Source organism: Dermacentor variabilis, chromosome 4 (genome assembly GCF_050947875.1).
Source record: "Dermacentor variabilis isolate Ectoservices chromosome 4, ASM5094787v1, whole genome shotgun sequence".
NCBI classification, from domain to species: Eukaryota; Metazoa; Arthropoda; class Arachnida; order Ixodida; family Ixodidae; genus Dermacentor; species Dermacentor variabilis.
Genome location: NC_134571.1, coordinates 145,907,139 through 145,926,273, shown reverse-complemented (window position 1 = coordinate 145,926,273; position 19,135 = coordinate 145,907,139). Strand labels below are relative to the sequence as shown.

Genomic DNA, 19,135 nt, shown 5'->3' with positions numbered 1-19,135 from the left:
AACAGGGTCGGTGGCCACAGCAGAGGCTAATGCGGTGGCTCTTGCTGTACGTGACGCTGAAAATAGAGCACGTTCTGCGTTAATACTAACCGACTCGCAGTCGGCATGTCGCCTTTTCATGGCAGGCACCCTGCCCAAACTCACCGTCAAAATTCTAGGAAGAAATCCCACGGAACACCACGCTATTACGTGGTGTCCGGCGCACGCCGGAGTGAGCGGTAACGAGAGGGCGGACCGCCTCGCTCGAGAATATAGCATCCGAGCGACGGAACGCACTCTCGTAGAATCTGCGATCACAGCAAAAGATATCTTGGAGGCACAGAGACGAGGAAGGCAACGGTATAGCTTTCCAGACACATCCTTGGACTCAGCGCAAATGCGGGACTGGCGCCGACTACAAACCCGTACATACCCACACCTACTCCTACTACACCACATACACCCCACCCGGTATCCCAACACTTGCCCTTGGTGCGGAGGGCGGCCGTCTCTTGACCATATCACATGGTCGTGCCAGAGTCGGCCACAAGAAATCCAATCACCCCTTATGGGGCAAAACTCCAACAGTAGGCAGTGGGAGGTGTGGCTAGCCAGCACGGTGCGGGAGGACCAACTGGCCCTTCTTGACCAAGCCCGGCGTGCCGCGATCGCCAGTGGGGCCCTGGACTGAGGGACCCACCCACTGGACCTGAGTGTGATTTTCTTTTCTTTTTTAATAAGAGTTTATACTGACTGACTGTAACTTTACTATACTTGCCAGACTGTCCTTATTCAGGCCTTCAACTTCGTTCTATTCAAGCCCGTCCTCCTACACGGTATAATATATCCCCGATGTTGTGAAATATCTATTTCCGATTTCATTACTTTTACCAATTCATTGATAATCGATTTTACCCAACCGTGTTGCCAACTTTCTGGGAGCTACACACTGAAAAAGCTACCAGGCCGTGACAGCTCGAACAACGCTTTGCAACTTTCCAAACTCGCCTAATGTAGGTGAGCATTTTCTGGAGACTAGTGCAATTGCAAGCTTTTCAATGAAATCAGCGTCACATTTTTGTCATAACAAATAAGCAGCGCGTCAAAATCCCATTTATCGTGCGCATGAACGTGCAGTGGTCTAAGAAGTCACTTACGTCCGATCATGTGTAAAGGTCCTTTGATGATGCCCCGAAAGACAGTTCGGGAGAGCTCTATGAGGGGATGGTCGGGGTTCCCCTGGAAACGCTCTTCTATTCCGAAAGCACCTCGAGCTGTATAGTCCATGGTCAATTCCTCAAACTTTGGCAGCATATGAATCTCCGCATCCGTATCGGCGTACTCTACCAACGACTTTGTGAATAGTTCCGCGTCTTCTTCCAGCTGTGGCACCATCTGAATGACAATGAAAATGAATTAGCGGCCCAATTACAGCGATGAATTAACATAACTCCCGAATCGAGTCCTAGAGTATATAAAAACAACGTGCGCCACATTAAATAAATAATTATAGTGGCACATGTGGACGCATAGTGCCGAACTAAGAGGCATTCGTTTCGTTCCTGCGCGTGGACTGCTTACGTGAACGCAAAGTTTTGAATAAGAAATGCCGGCTTACATGGAGTGCCGACAGAGAATCACAGCGGATTTTCGGCGTAGGTTCTCTTACTCATTTGCCCAGCCTCAATTTATTTTTTTGTACCATCACAGCCAATTCAAAAATGCACGAAATTTTACGTCCCTATGGAATTGCCACGATAGGCTTGTGCACAGTGGTCCATAAATGTAGCGCAACTACTCGCAGCTTACCACTTAAAGCGTAAGCGCACTTTTCTAAGCTAGCAATGGGTCGGTTCGTATAGGTCACGCTTTGTTACATATTTCTGTAGCAACTGATTGTGAAATATTGGGCACAAAAAGAAAGAAATTACAGAAATTCAGAGAATTGTCTCTTAATACCTATCATTCTTTGGCTCGGCTCGTGCATTTCTTTCTCTATGTTTAGCCTAGCTTGTGCTTTTATTTCTCGGGTTGCCCACCCAAGATTTCAAGCTGAGCCACCCCTGAATTTAGGCTGGCCCACCCCAAACTTAAGTTGTCTTACTCTCAAATTCAGGTCCGTCCACCCCTATATCACCCCCAAATTCCGGTTGGCCCACTCCGAAATTCAAGTTGGCCCATTCCAACGCCATATATTTTCTATGGAGCCCCTATATTCCTATGGGAAAGGTGTCAAGTATTTTCCTTGTTTTGCGTTACAGACAGGACTTTGCGCAATATTGCCACCGAAATAGCTGGGGCACTCGCCAAACCATGTTGCGCATTAAAACGCGCAGAATCAGACACACGATATAAGCGGTCTGTGTGATAGCCCTACTTTTGCCTCACGTCTTTTCAGTAAGACATGCGCCATCTAGCCAAGCCGCAGTTGTAACCTTGCTCTGCCCCCATCGTGTGACGTAACAGTCTTTTACCCATTCTTACATGGTCACCCGATAGTTCGTGTGCCCGCAAGGCAATGGCACAGTGACGGTGTTGGTAGCCTTTGTCCTATAATTCTGCTGCATTTTTCCTGTTCATTTGATAATGCCCGCGCTGATAAACAGTCCACGGCCTCCGAGAGTGCACGCGTTCCGCCGATCCCAGTCAGCGTGCTCCCCAGCAAGAAACTGTAAGGTTTCGCGCGCCCCCGGCATCCCCTGGATGGCGCTGTTAGCCCAGGGCTTCAGTCAACGCCTCCTACATAACACAAGGCCGGTGCACTCGGATCCGGGACGTCATGCTACCTTGCCCGACTTCCACAGAATCTAATGGGCACGCTCCCGAGTAAGCCGCTGTGATTTTTACGTCACAGCCTTTGTCACGCCAGGTTTGGCAATGAAAATTTCAGTCCAAGCATAGCATGAAGCCATAAAACAGAGTGCAGAAGCCTGCTATCTAGGAGGTGTTGCTCCGGCGCGCGGAGGCGGACTTATAGAAGGCAGATCGTGCGAGATCTCAACGTGAGCATCGCCTCCCTTTTGAGGTGCTCCAGAATAGTTTCACAGGATATGTCCCAGGCAATTTTTAAGCCCTGCCTCGAACACTTTGACACCTCAACCATGTAGTTCTCTATAGAGCCTTTAGTTTTTCCTATACCTTTCTGCATTCTTATCTAGTGATATTGTAGCACTTTTGTTCATTTATATTTTGAACGAATCATCTGTGGGTTCAAACACCATTCATTGTCTGGGACTTCTAGCTTATCGTAGATGGCAGAGTTTAAGTGTTGTTGCCTTGCCTTAATCTGTTTCTTTTTTCTTTCTTTCTTTTTTGCACTGTGCATTGTTATTGATAGGTCAACTCCCGCGTTGTACGCCGATTATGTAGCGCTATCATCTTCGTGTAATATTTACTCGTATGTTACCGTGTGTAATTTTTCCTATGTTTAGTCTTCATTTCAATTGCATTTTTTTATTTACTATATTGATCTCGCACGCTATACATTGAACGAAAAAACCAGTCAAAAACACAAAGGACAAGAGGAGAGATTCGCACCACAACGACTGGTGCGAATAAAGATTTCCTTACGTTGACGTCTCTTTTTCTTTTTGCCTTGTTGCATAATGCTTGTTTTACGTTGGTGTAACCTTAGTTGCCCCCCCCCCCCCCAATTCCTTCCGCTAGGCATGTAAGGTTTTCATAAATAAATATATTTGCTTAAAATGACTAAAGTAAACAAGCCGTAAGCATTCAGGTTGGGTATACAACTGAGCGGATGAGAAACACGCGGGGTTTTGCATTCAGAGCAATTAATTGTCAGTAAGACTGTACCTAATTATATTAATGCCTGCTTGGGCGGCAACTATAATGTACAAGTAAACGAGTAAATAATTTCATCGCTTATCATTTCACGCTTTACGTACAATTTCCCGCTCAAGCCAGCCCTGAGACTACGGCACGTAGCAGGCAATGACAATTAAACGCTCACAGCAGAACACACGGATTTTCTTGATTCCGCAATGAAGTCTCTCTTAAAGCTTGCTGCACCTTAGCTCAAACAGACACTGTGTATGTGCACTATCAGTGACACTTCACCTTGAACATTCTTTGCCTTGTAACTGGCACCCTTATTCCTGCGAGTTAGGTTTGTTCGTTCGCTAACTTTGCTAACAATAGATACGCAGCTCAAAAGGTCGATGAAAGGGGCTAGTTCACACTTTCTGCTCGTGTTATGACAGCTATTGCGCAGATATACCGCTTCTGCGTACCCACGTGAATGTAGTGGGAGTATATGTGTGCACAAAAAAAAAATCACGCAACGAAAATAAATAGCCGCGAGCACGCACTTTATCCTCGTACGCATTCAGCCATCATTTCCTAAACAGTAAGAAATAATATAGCAGTGCAAAATTCCGTTTTTCTTGCCTCTTCCAAGTCTCAGCAACAGTAGCGCTGCGCGAAAGCCTCCTCAATGCATGAAAAGCTTTCGGGTGCGAGCGCCGCAGTGTGGAGGAAGAGCCGGCCATGCCCACCATGCAAATGCGACGGCTGGACGAAAATCTGCCAGCGTGCGCAAATCTCCGAGGCCGTGAACAGTCGATCAATCAGTGTGTCATCAAAAAGTCGCAGTTTCGCCCAAAAGGCGAAGCAATGATTGCGATAGCAAAGTGTTAAACAGCGATGCGCAGTCAGGTTTTATTAACTGCGTGAACAACTGTAAGCGTTCGCTTAATAACTTAATTTAGAAGCACGGCGTCATGCGCGCAAAGGCAAACGTGACATCTCACTCGATGACCGTGGACACTCGCTGTCAGAACTCTGGTGGGATGAAGAGCGGCAGCAGTGGCGAGCGAATTCACCTTCAGGAGCCTTGACAATGGAAAATCCGGCGTCTATAGTGGATGGAATTCTCCTGCCGCCAAAATCTGCGTCGTTCACACTGATTGCCCACTCCCACCGGAACACGACACAATGCTATCTGTGGTGTAAAACGCCAACCTCCAACAACCACGTCATATCCTGGCCGCGGCTCGAGACTGCGCAGTTATCTTCGCTCGCGTATACTTCGCGCGTTTTTTTTTTATTTCCAGCCTATTCATCACTGCTTGCAACAACGATGATAAACACTGCTCAAGAAGAGGCAGGACTGCCAGGTTTCATGGCAAGCATCTTTCTGATGATGCATGACCCGTATAAACATTGTATGACCGTAGAAACATGTATGACCGTAGAAACGCCATCGGTGGTGGTGGGTCAGTCCTGCTCAGTAAAAGCGCGACCGATGTTATTCCACCGGTCATCCTTTAGCACGCTGTCTTTTTGTTTCACGTGGCGCTTTTCGAAAAGGGTGTGGTGGTTACGCACCAATTCGATGAGCATTTCCGACGTCGCGACAGACTTGAAAGACTGCGACATGACGAGCTCGTCAGACTTGGCTGCCGTCTTTATAATTTATGACCCGCGCTCCGATTGGTCCGTGGTGAGGCAATCCGACGGCAGCTGGGCTATTCCAGCGGATCTCACCGCCGCTCCAGACGCCGAATTTTCCTATGTGAACACGCCATTCATGCTGCCTCTTATTTCGCGGGAGAACACAGCGCACACGGAGCCATCAGCTACCTCGGGTAGGTTAGTCGTCGAAACCATCGAAGATTACCTCCAAGATAGGACGCACACAGCCGCACACAGCCGCGACTAGAGTCGAAGTGGAGACTCGCGCTACCATTACCCCCTCTCCTAGCGCCCGCACATCTCCCCGCTCTCTCCCCCCCCTTCATTGCGCGCACGATACATCGGCGCCCATTTTCCGCGCCTTCCTCCTTTGAGCGCGCGAGAAGACGCGGCAACACCAAGCCAACATCCTTCTATGCTCACCCTCGCCTGCTTTCCCTCGCACCTACAGCCTACGGCGTGCGGTCACGATGTTATCGCAGTTCGTCTTTATACGGAGCTTCACGGCGATGCCGACGTCAACGGTGGATATGCGCCGGGAGTATCCATATAATTGCTATATCCCAATAATATACGTATAATTTGCAAGTTCAATTTTATATAAGCTTGTTATCTAAGCAAATGCGACACGTGTTAACTGGACACATCTTTAGTTGGCTGTATTTGGAAAGTATACAAGACGATTTTCTTATTGATGTGTATATAACAGGATGAGGTGACTTAGCACTTTACTAAACTCTACTACGCTCTTCTGACGTCGGTGTCGAAGGCTCCTCTCGAAAGTTACTCCCAAGGTAAAAAGCTCATGAACTAGAAGTTGCGAAGTGGACTGCATGAAGAACATATGTAGTACGCATGCAATGGTGTCATACCAGCTTCAGTTTGGCTGCACTCAGACTTCTGGCTACTGGACTACGGAGGCTCTTCCACTCAGCGCCTCCGACGTGCAACAGAGACTTTCCTAGAACAGGGTGCATCTCGTTGGTCACCATGATATTCTGAAACGTAAGACGCATATTACAGGCAATGAATGAGATTTGCCAATGTAACACACGTTAATGACTGCAACTTACCGCATTCGCCCCCTTTTTTTTCACGGTTAAAGGGAAGCTGAAACGGTTTTCAATTTCCATGAATTGCTAGGATTGGGAAGAACAGACCTAATAATTTACGGTTCCGAAATTTTTTCTTTGTTTTGTTAATATAAGGGACGGAAATCGCTTTCTAAATCACCCCCGCGGACACGCACCCATCGCTTCCCGGAGCGCCGGGTGAGGTGGTTGCCAGAGGAGAGAACCGGCAAGAGTGACGTCATTCGCGGGGACCGAGCTGCCGGACAGGCGTGCTGGCATGTGCTGGCATGCCTCTTTCCGTCCTGCGCTTTACTGAACCGCGCTACGAGAGATCTGCTGCCGCCGCCGCTCACGTTTGTTTTCTTTTGCGATTTTCGTAAACTCTTCTTTCGTTCTGTGCTGCGTGAGTGCCTACAGCCAAGGGCACCCAACATGTCCTCGTTCTGTGCAGCATTCGGCTGCGCGAACACAGGTGGGCGAGACGATGTGGTGTTTCACAGGTTCCCGAAGGACAAGAAGCTCGCAGCGCAGTGGGTCCGTGCGGTGAGGAGAGATAAGTTCGTGCCGACGAAATCAACTGCGCTGTGCTCGGACCATTTCCGTGATAGCCGGATAGCCTTGCGAGAAATGCGGAAACGCGTTGTTGCTAGCGTTGCTATACTCCGTTTCATGCATCAGGTGCAACGCTGTGGAGGCTTGAGATACTTCTTGCAGTGGCTGCGTTCGCACTTAGAAAAAGTTCGGTGTTTCTTGACCCGATTTTTGAGAAAATTTTCCATATATAAGCTCAGTTCTGAATGAAAGAAAAGAATTTACCCATAGAAACAATCCGTGTATTTATACGGCTGCTAACACATTCTTTTAAATCAATTTTCTTTTCGGCATTTTTTAATTGCAGCCCGTCGCGGCAGCTTCACGTGCATGCTCGCGCGAGCAAACGCCGCTGGCACGCTGCGAAGCATCGACGGAAACGTGCGCAGTAATAAATTTTGGTGACCGGACTTCGTGCGCAGCTTCCACAGCGTTGTACCTGAGGTATGAAATGGAGTATAGGCTTGCCTAGTGACGTTCGATGTCCGAGTTATCGTGTTTACCACAAGGCGGTGCTAAAAGTGCCTAATATCTTTATGTCAACACTAGCATGGAGCACGCATACCGATTCTTGATCGAGCCACAATCGCAAAGTCGTCGAATCATAGCATGAATATTGCGCATATAATACCTCTGGCCATCTCTGGATGTGTATGATAAGCAACTTCCATGACTGTACCTCGCAGCACTGCATGTGCGCGCTTTGAAACGCGGCACTTATGTTCGCGATCGTGAATCAACACTAAAGAAACCACGGGACTTTAGACAAGCAGCGGCAAGGTGCTTGACATCGCGGAATTGAACCCGTGTTTACAATCTAATGAGAAGTTAGTGCTTCGGCATTCTTCCAGTAGCAAGTTCCCAGTGACACTTTAGCGCATTTTTTCTCCCGTCATTAGAACGTGCAGTTACATGGAAAAGAAAAAAACATACGTACCAGCTAAGATTTCCAACGCGCGAGAAAGTGCACACATCGCTTTCGCTGTTGGCACACTCAACATCGTCGTTACCGCCGTTGCCGCCATCGTTTTCCGTATCGGCTGTCGGTTCAAACATGTACGGCGAGACAGCGAGAACGTTCCATAATGCTTACAACTCAGCTATGAAGCCAGAACAGAACAGCGGGCCACGCTCTGAAACAGCGGGCCGACCGGCGACTGCCGCGAATGACGTCACAGCGTCCCCGACCAATCACGGGCAACAGTGGCGTTTGCGCGATGCTCTGAGGCGCTGGTGCGCGTTTTCTTGAAAAAAAAAAAAACAGCCGCTTGCGTTTGTTTCCGCCCTTTTTGAACCAGATATTCGTGTTCAGGCGATTCAAAACTGTAGAAGGCCGCTGAAAACTCATTTTTTTCGAAAAGTGTTTCGGCTTCCCTTTAAGCAAATGCATCGAACGAACCAGATTCTACGATTCTATTGTGCAGCCTTTCACGCCTGGATACGCTAATTGCGCGCAACCCTGCCACCAGGGGCAGAAGAACGGATGCGCGCCAGGTTTCTTCCGGTCTAATTAGGATCGCACTAGCGTATCTCCTACTTTTCCTTAATTTAAGGATCTTTTCGGAAACACTACTGCATCGTACGCAATAAGTAACAACAATGTTATGCGGACATCAAGAAAGTGTCAAGATGTATACAAGTGGGCAAGAGTTTGTCTAAGCGCGCGAGCGCGCGCTTGTGTGCGAGCGTGCGTGTGTGTGTGTGTGTGTGTCTGATCGGTGTGATCGTCATTTTCTCTATGGCGGCCACCTATAGCTACGCACGCTTTGAGCGTCATTGCATTCGTATAATTGGTTCTTGATAACAAAACTGATATAAAGGGCCAGAACAGCACCGTCAAAAAGTGCTTACACTATCGAGAACATGACAAAGTATCGCTAAAAACGCGGTATTGAGTTGCGCAAAATTATTTGTCACTACTGGCAGTTCCTTACTGTAGGATCAAATGTGCGCTTCGACTACCCTCAAGCCGTCGACGGAAGGAATCAAGGAGGTTTTGCAGGTTGACTTTCTCTGCCTTTGTGGCACGACTTGCATGGTCGTGAAGACACGTCAAGAGCCGATCGAAGATGCCCGTAACAACCACCGCTGCGAAGTGCGAACTAATTTCCTTGCAAGTAGGTGTATTGGTCCTAGCAAGATATATGGAAATACGTGCTCTTGGAGGTCTGGAAGAATTTCCAGAGAACAGCGACATTGTTCGGCGTTATAGGAGGAAGCAGTGTACAGCATACCATTTGCTTTCACAAAAACCTTTATTTATTTGCGTATATTGTAAATATTATGGGCGGGGTTTTTACTCCCCCCCCCCCCTAGGAGCGGGTGTACAATACAAGCAATATACAGGCACAAGCAATGTATTCGATATATAAAGAAAAAATTTTGAACGCTCTATAATGAACTGAGCATTATGATATAATGAGCACAGGTAATATACATTTCTCGATTTCCTTTACAAAATTTTCCAGTGTTGGCTGCTTGCACGAAATCAGTCAAGCGCCTTCCATTCCGCCATGCTTGAGGGAAAAAAGAATAACGAAACGTATTATTATTACACACATATGCTTTCTACATTGAGCGGTACTTTCGGCACGCCTTCCCTTTCACCGCGAAAGCCTTGCGAAGCCCGTGAGTGTTTTTCGAAGTCCGTGAGTGTTTTCTCAAACGAGAGCGTTTCAGAAAAAGGTGACTTCGCGCTCCACTTGCGAGATCCACAGACCGCGTACGACAGCAGAATTTGGCTGAGATGTTCACAACAGCGTATTCTACCCGCGGACTATGTTATTTCACCAAGCCAGAGGGATGGTTCAGGGCCCCTTTAACGAAGACTACTGTGTTAGTTTTGAAGTGACGATTCAGCAATTCATTAAAGAAAATCCCAGTGCCCTTCCCCTCCGTGAAGAGGGATGACCAGCGAAGCTGTTTATTGGGCCCCTTAAGAGGGCCATGAACCACCCCTTGGGCTTGGTGAAATAACATAGTCCGCGGGTAGAATACGATGTTGCGAACATCTCAGCCAAGTTCTGCAGTCGTACGCGGTCCGTGGAGCTCGCAAGGGTAGTGCGAAGTCACCTTTTTCTGAAACGCTCTCGTTTCAGAAACCTCGTGATCCTCGCCCATTTTTGTGTGATTTATTTCGTCATAAAGCACACTCCAATACGCGGCTGCTATTGGTGGCTGCGCTTTGCTACACCGCGGCCGCCGCGAGGTGCCGCCACGGGTCCAGTGGCTAAGCGCACTGCGGCTGTCCGAGGACAGCCGCTTTTGACTTACGTTAGCGCGGCATAGGCACCAAATCGGAAATTTGAACTGCGCGCCACGGTGACGTGCCCGCCGTAGCCTTCGCAGTGCAAGGCATTGGAGGAGGAAGGGGAGCACAGCTGAGGCCGTGTTTGATTGCCGATAACTCCGCTTCTGCTGAACGCATTGAAGTACTTATTGCAGCAAAGTGGTTCTGAAATAGCCTATCTTCACTTCAAATGTCCTTCTCCACTTCGATAAAAAGTGGTTTAGGGCCCCTTTAATGGCGAACTGCACCTCCCTTGCGGGTGGGCCCGGCATTGCACTGCCTTCGAGGTCGGCCCACGCATGGGGAGTGCTTAATGCCTGCTTCACCTCCGCCGCGGGTCGGCCCGGCATTGCACTATATTCAGGTACTATCTTCGGGATCGGCCCACGTATGTTGAGGGCTGCTGCTTCACCTACAGGCGGGTGGGCCCGGCATCGCTCTCTCTTCGGGATTGGCCCAATTATGTAGAATTTTTTGCTGACGACGCGAAAATTTCCTTCGATGGTAGAGGTATGTAGCTTCGCTGTAAAAAAAAATTCTATAGGCTAGGTTTCTTTGCACTTTCGCGGAGTGTAGCTAGCCCGCGTGATGCAGAAGCTCGCTAGGCGAATCGGTTCGGTTGTAGCGGTTAAAGATGAATTCTTGCCTCCTTGCGCTGTACAATCGCAAGTGCATAAATGCTCTCATTTGTGAATGGGAACCACGCTATGTTCGTATATTCCAGCACTGGTCTTATAAACGTGACTTATGGCAAGTGCTTCGTCTCTCGACTTGCATTCCAGAGGGTTTGTTTAAGGAAAGATATCTTATTCGTGGCTTTTTTTCGACATGTAGCGCACTTACGCGGTCCACTTCAGGTCAGATTTTAATGAAACCCTCAAGTATCTGTGCTGAGTTACCGCCTGAAAGGTTACCCCGTTATAGAAGCATGGGAATAAAATTTTACATTTTTTCATTGTTATGGTCCCTGTGATCGTTTTTTTTTGTTTGCAGTATTATTTACTATCTGCCTGTATCGACACCACTAGGCTACTTTGTTCATATAATTATTAAGGGCCACTTGATCGTTACGGTCTTGAATTTCACTGAAGATGAAGGAATCGTCCGCGAATAACCCAATTTCAACATCAGCTGTTTCTACAATGCTGTCTATGAATAACAAAGACCAGAGTTACACTAAAACAGATCCCTGCGGTAAACCCGAGAGGGCCTTAACAGTGTTAGGGCAATGTCCATTCTATTTCCGGAACTGGTAGCGGTCTGAAAGGTAATTCCTAATCCAGTGCACCATCAGTCCATTTCCAAGTTTGTGTGTGAGTTTCGAGATGAGTTTTGCGCGTGACGTACGGTGAAAGGCCGCTGAGAAGTCGAAAAAAATTATATCAATTTGTGAGTGGATATAATGGCCAGCGCAAAGCGATGCATAGCCTCGACAAGTTGTGTCTCAGTAGACAAACCACTTCTGAAACTATGCTGAGAAAGGGAGATCAGGTTGTTTTCTTCCACATATTTTGTATTTAATTTTACGATAATGCGCTGAAGAATTTCACAACTAGTACATGTGAGAGAAATTGGTCTGTAGTTTGACGGAGCTGATATGTATCCGGACTTGTGCACCGGTATTACCTTGGCAATCTTGTGGTCCTCGGGAGGGCGGCATTTGCGAATTTAATTCATTAATATGAGATGGAGGTATCTGCTAAACGGTTCAGAATAGCGTTTTAAGAAGCTGTTAGGCATTTCGTCCGGTCTTTTCTTTTTATCAAGATTTAAGAGGAGTGAAACATTGCCAGATGCTGTCATTTCTAAAGACGGTAGTGTTCTAGCTTGGTCTCTGTAATGAGAACGCGCTTGCATCGTCACTCTATTGTAAGCGCTAAAACTTGAACGGAACCCGCCGAGGTTGCTTAGAAGATATGGTGCTGGGCTCCTGTGGACGAGGTCGGGGTATCGAATCCCGGCCACGGCGGCCGCATTTCGATGGCGGCGAAATGCGAAAACATCCGTGCTCTTAGACTTAGGGGTATGTTAACGAACCCCAGGAGGTCCAAGTGTCCGGAGTCCCCGCTGCGGCATGCCTTATAATCAGAAAATGATTTTGGCAGGCAAAACCCTCTAATTTAATTTTAAAATTTGAATGGAAATACGAATTGAACAGAACTGCCTTTATTTTCCCTGCCGAGGCCGGGAAAGTGGTTCGGGTTGTGTGTTTAGTGCAAATATAGCGCGTCAAGACTTATCAGGGGAATTTCGATAAAGCTGTGTAATGCGTGTCCAAAAAATTTAGTAACATAAGCGATGCTATCTGAGAGTAACTGTTCTTTTGTATTTTGCCGGACTTTCTTATTCGTTCGAGATTGCAGTTTAAGTAAATTATTCTGCGACTAATCCATGAATGGTGCTTTCTTGTAGTCTTTTCTGTGTGGGAATAAAGTTAGCTACACATGACGTGGTCTTTAACCCATGTCCATACTTCATCTATGCTTGCGCTACTGTCTGAACAAAGATCTGAGAAGTCAGAATATGCATTTGAAATGTAGGTTATCACTGCGGCATCATCTGCTTTATTGAAAGAGAGTAGAAGTTTTACCGAGCCTCGTTGACGAAGGGTATCTGATAAAGGCAAGGTGCACAAATAATTTTGTGATCAGATTCTCTATCAACTGTTCGAACACGTATGTGCGCTGTCAGCTGAAAAGTAATCGCTCACAAACACTAGGTATAGCACAGAACAGGATTCTTCTAGCACCCGAGTAGGTTGAACAACAAGTTAGGTGATATACTTCACTAAAACGAGTTATTGGGCGAGTTTGTCACTTATTTTTATTTTATTTTTTTTTATTTCAACATACTGTCAACCCCATGGGGGTTATTACAGGAGTGGGTAAACAATTTTGACACATATGTACATTTGCAATCCTGGCTCAAGAAAATACAGGATAGGTGGGAACACATACAGAGACGCAAATAATATGAATAAGTAAAAGAGAGCACTGCCTTCTCGGCAAGCTAAACAAATTTGGAAAACGTTGTTTGCGCGGTAACACACGGGTTCAGTTCATTCCACTCTCGCACAGCTTGTGGGAAGTGGGAAAACAAGAACGCGTTATTATTGCAAGAGAACTCTTCTAGTCTATGTGGGTGCATCTGTCGAGTCTGGCGAGTGGATTTAAGGTTTATAAAGCCTGAGTAGTCTAGATTAAATGAATTGTGGAGTAATATATACAAAAACTTCAAACGCTGTAGTTTCGCTCGGCTTGTCAGAGTGTGAAGGCCAGCGCATTGTGATAGCTCAGTTGGTGAGTCGGTACGCTTATAGCGGTTATAAAGAAAACGGACGGCTTTCCTTTGAATCATTTCGAGTGTGTGGATGTTATTTTTCGTGTGCGGAAACCAGACTATATTCCAAGATCGGCCGAATAAGTGTGACATAGGCAAGGTATTTAGCTTCAAATGTAGAGTGACACAAGACTCTCTTGAGAAAGAACACTTTCTGCATTGCTTTCCTGGTTACCTGTTGGATATGCGCAGTCCATGTAAAGTCAGAAGAAATGATGAGTCCTAAGTAACGATGCTCGGAAACACTTGGGATGGTGGAATTATTAATGGAATAACGATAATCTAATTTTTGTTTTTTTTTCTTTGTAACCATCATTGAAACCGTTTTTTCTGAATTGATGGACATCTGCCAATCCTTGAACCATTTCGCAATTTGACCTAATGGGTTTTTCAGTTTAATTTGGTCATCAGTGTTCAGGGCTTCTTAGTAAAGCACGCAGTCATCTGCAAACAGCCGGATTTTAACATGTTCGCGATATCATTTATGTAGAGTTAGAACAGGAGGGGAGCCAGAACAGTGCCCTGAGGTACACCGGAACAAATGGAACAGAATCAGAAGAATGGTCTCCAAGATGGACAAACTGTTTCCTATTGGAGAAATAATCACTTACCCAGCAAGTCACTGGCCCATCTCCGAGTATGTTCTTAAATTTGAAAATTAGTTTCGCCTGAGAGACCCGGTCGAAGGCTTTTGATAAGTCCAGAAAGAGCATATCGACTTGAGACTGGTTGTTAAAGGCTTGTGCAAGTTCATGGGATATTTCTATTAGTTGCGTAACAGTGGATGACCTACTACGGAAGCCGTGCTGGTTTGGATGAAGGAATTGATTAGTTTCTACAAATTCTGTAATAAATTTCAAGATAATATGCTCAAGCATTTTACAACAAGTACAAGTCAAAGATACAGGCCGGTAGTTTGCTGGCGATGAAGCTGCTCCCGATTTATGCACTGGAATAATTTTAGCAATTTTCCACTCTGCTGGGAGGCTACTTTCACGTATTCATATTGAGTATATCAGGTGCAAGTACTTGCTGATAGGTTCTGCATACCGCTTTAAGAATTCGTTCGGAATTCCATCAGGGCCGCTACATTTTTTTTTACGTAGATATTTAGTAACGTAGAAAGTATACCAGTTTCGGATATAGTTGGAGAGCCAGCTAGTTTGCACTATAATAATAATAATATTTGGGTTTTTACGTGCCAAAACCACTTTCTGATTATGAGGCACGCCGTAGTGGAGGACTCCGGAAATTTCGACCACCTGGGGTTCTTTAACGTGCACCTAAATCTAAGCACACGGGTGTTTTCGCATTTTGCCCCCATCGAAATGCGGCCGTTGTGGCCGGGATTCGATCCCGCGACCTCGTGCTCAGCAGCCCAACACCATAGCCACTGAGCAACCACGGCGGGTATAGTTTGCTCTGTTGAGAACCATAGGTAAATGGGTATGGGTATGTTGAGACATCTCCGTCACATGTAAACACCGATTGAAAGTAGCTATTAAAGGCATTTGCTCTGTCTTTATTTTCCACTGGGGATGCTTCGCGGTTGCTGTTTTGAGAGTGGATGTAACGCGAAAATTTATGGCGCGAGTCCTGGATGAAATGTTTTAAAATGGTTCTACTGAAATGCTCTTTAGCACCACGAATTCTGCCTTTTAATAAAGTCGTAGGAGAGTGCAAACGCGAGCTGTAATCAGAGTACGTGCATAACTTTTTAGTTTTCCTTAGCCTCTTGATTCTACGCTTCAAATCGATTATATCGCGTGTAATCCACGGATTGTGTTTTCTCGTCACCTTTGGTATTTTGCGAACAAAACAGTTAATGCAGTACATAATATGTGCCCGAAATTTCAGCCAGACATGGTCAATATGTGACTGCTCGTCAGTACAAAGATTATAGAAGTCATGGTATTCATGGGTAAGATACGTCATGCTAGTAGCATCATTTGCCCTAATAAAGGCAAATATATATTTGTCAGGGTCCTTCTTCCGAATAACACATGCCATGGGCAAAGTACACAGGACAGGTTTGTGGTCCGACAAGCCGTCTAACTCTTCTACATGGGTATCGGTTGTCACGAAATTATCAGTGACAAAAACTAAATCTAAGACAGAGCTGGAGCTTCCCTGAATACGAGTAGGCGTTAGAACAAGTTTTTTAAGGCTAAATGTGAACATAAAATCTAGAATGCGATTAGTTTTTGCCATTCTCGGACCCAGAGAGCTCCAATTTACATCAGGAAGGTGAAGTCGCCAGCCAAGATAATTTTGCCTCCAGGCATGTGCTTCTGCATGAAATCATACAGTGGATCAAGATACATTGCTTCCGCGCTTGGTGGTCTATCGAGGGAGCCAACGTGTACAAAACTTTCTCAGAGATAAATTTTACGCCATACAGCTTCTACTTCCGGAACGGCGGGCATTACAACATAAGTTATGCCTTTTTTGATGAGAATGGCAACTCCCCCTCCCTTTGACCCTCTGTCCTTCCGCTCAATCACATAACCGGGTGGAACAATTTCGTGATCTGAAATATTTGTGTGCACCCATGCTTCAGTTAAGGTGACGATATCGATATATTGCTGGCATAACAGCCGCGCCAAATAAAGACACACACAAGAAAGGGACACTGACATGCACGGAACCGCTGCACTCACAACTTCTGAGTGTAGTGGTTGTCCGTGTCTCTCAGTATTCCTCTCTTCTGTGTGCGTTTATTTGGCGCTGCTGTTATGCCTGCAAGTTAGGAGAGACTAAATGTAAACAAGAATACTATTACAGTGTTGTTGTACAGATGATCCGGACTCAGCGAGAGCCAGTTTGCAGCGGGTAGATAGAAGCCAACCGCCATTGTTATCTTGCCACCGAGCATGTGCCCAATTCAGGTAGTCGAAAAGAGGGTGCAAATACGTAGCTACAGCATTCCGGGGCCTATAAACGGCGCCTGCGTGTGTGACACCATCATTAAGGTAAAGCTTACATCAGGTTGAATCGACAACGGCCCCTTCCGATTGAATAATCAATTCTCTGCCGTAAAAGTATTGCAGCGCCTTCCGCTCGGGTATCTCTATATCTGCGAACCGTTGCTTAGCTCGGCGGCACGATTTAATAGTCATATATAAGTATGTGTTTTGTCAATTAAGAATGTGTTTTGTTCACGTCAGCGCTTTCTTTATTCATGTTGTAGCATTGCCTGTTATAGCTTCTGCGTTAGCGCTTCACATTACACGAAAGGTTTTACTCTCGCCTTTAGTGTGAGAACTACTTTGTAATGACATGTTTACATATCACTCTGCTTGTTCTTGCGGTTGCATTCACTGCAAGAAACTTTTTTTTTTGCGCAAGGTATGCAAACATATGGGGTTAAGAGTATGTTGCTTATTGACACGTGTGGTTATTTATCCTTTTCTCGGGCACTGCATTTCACCCGCTGACCATTTAAGTTATCGCTCAGCGCAAGACGCATCTGCATCATTTAGAACTTACTCAAATGTTATCGTTCATTCTATCTGTTGTGTCTATTGTTACGGAACCTTGTGCAATCAGACAGCAGGTGCAACGCGAATTGTGTAGCACGTTCTGGAATGCACGCGGGCACCAGCGATTACGCTGGAACCTTCGACGAGTCACGTATGAAAACCGATACGCTTGACCCGCAGTTCATATTTTAGACGATCATCGACTTTGCTCGCCGCTGTCGTTTTCCTGAGTGTTACATATTTTGCTGGGCACAAGTTCGCCCAATAAGGAGTTAACTACGTGGTCCGCAGTTGTCGCTACTGTGTTCCTCACCGTCACTACAACGTGACAGTATGAACAATTACTGTTCGTCTGACAAGGAGCAGGCGGCGATATCTTTGCGGGCCAACATATATTTTGCATAATGCCAATAAAGAAATAAATCCGACTGTTTTCTATAGGTATGGATACATATGAAAGTGCAAAGAGGCTTGGATAGAGTATAAATATCAGTAAAGGGATAGGACAGGTACTTACGCCACGGTCCACAAAGTTTCGGAAATTACGGACATAAACGTATTCAATGAAATCCAGGTCGTTTAGCACCACGAAGGGCACGTCACCATTGAAGAACCTGCGGGAAACGTTCCGGAGTCAATACAGCGGTCAATAGAGAGTGTTAGCCTGTCCGGTATTCTGGTATATGCAATGGCATTCGGGTAATTTCGGGGTAGCGGACGCTTGTAGCGACACCTTGCGACGCTTCGTCTAATCACAACGCCTGATAGACTAGTGTTAGTTTTCTGTGAGTGCTCTTGCCGGAAAAACAATTAGAAAGGAGAAATGTTTACAGTTGTGCAAGCTCTAGTTAAAAGATGAATTAATTCGGTGTTCTCCGCTATGGCATCTCGCATAGGCCGTGTGTAGCCTCGGGACCTTGGAACCGAATAATGTTATATTTTCGTTTCGCAGAATTTTTGAGGTCCCACAAGCGTCCAGATAGACCAACCATTGAATATTACACATCCTTCTGTTGTGAACTTGAGAAATAAAGTAATGAGAACAATTCATTTTATTTTCGCTTTGACATGAATGGTAATCACATCGACGACTTCCAGTTGTTTGCTTGCAGGACCTAACCGTAACAAATAAGCGAGACATTCTTCTATGACTCATAAATGTCCTTTTTTTAATGATGTGCCAGTATCAACTTTGAAATGAGTTATTTTATATTCTTACGGGCGACATATGTCTAAGCTGTAACCAAACATAACCTTAGGGGTGGGCAGCGCAACCCGGATTACGGACAAAAGGAAGAAAATGATATGAACGCAGACTGACGAGTGGTTTATTTTTTTCAAACAAGTGATTGATTATGCAGACAATGGGATGATGTGATCCTGTGACGCATATATGTGGTGAAAGTACTGTAAGGATGTTTCCAAACGCCAGTGAATGAGGTAGCGGTATGAATACGCCTAATGTTACATCACTTTATTAACCAGTTTTTTTCCCTAAGCAAAACAATTCCAGGACAGTTTAGTTGATACTACACAGCTATAGCCTATGTAAATCAGACTGAAGGTATGAGACGAGAAAGTACTGATGACGGCCATTAAAGCCATGGTCTACGACAGCGCAGCAGAAGGGATGTCGCAGAACCGCTCATACAATTACTGGGTTCCGCTCATGGTCCAAGAAGTGAAACTAAAGCACGAAATGCAACCCTTAATACAAAAGAAGTTGGGTCTTCTGAGAACACAACTGCACCCATCTACATCAACGATAACCTTACGCCAGAAAGAAGTGAATTGTTGCACAAGTCCTTGAGCTTAAGGAAACTAAGGGATGAAAATTTCATTGGACTGATAACTGCGTTATGAAGGCCAGCAAATTGAAAGATGGTCCTGAGCGCCGCATCTGCAGCTTGACCGATCTTGCAATACTTAGATAGTTTCCTTATTGTAAG

At 45.9% G+C, this 19,135-nt stretch overlaps 1 protein-coding gene across 8 annotated transcripts in view; it reads right to left on the bottom strand.

Annotated features, from left to right (window-relative positions):
- The window catches only part of LOC142579882 (cytochrome P450 3A2-like), an 84,836-nt gene that overhangs the window by 36,545 nt on the left and 29,156 nt on the right, over window positions 1-19,135 (bottom strand). For 3 of the 8 annotated variants that reach the window (XM_075690522.1, XM_075690524.1, XM_075690519.1), the window contains exons 4-6: window positions 17,704-17,800; window positions 6,285-6,410; window positions 1,137-1,374 (exon numbers count right to left, since the gene is read on the bottom strand). In XM_075690522.1, coding sequence (XP_075546637.1) covers window positions 1,137-1,374; window positions 6,285-6,410; window positions 17,704-17,800 — 461 coding nt within the window. The remainder of the gene's footprint in view (window positions 1-1,136; window positions 1,375-6,284; window positions 6,411-17,703; window positions 17,801-19,135) is intronic. The other 5 variants (XM_075690520.1, XM_075690523.1, XM_075690525.1 and 2 more) reach the window with 3 other exon arrangements.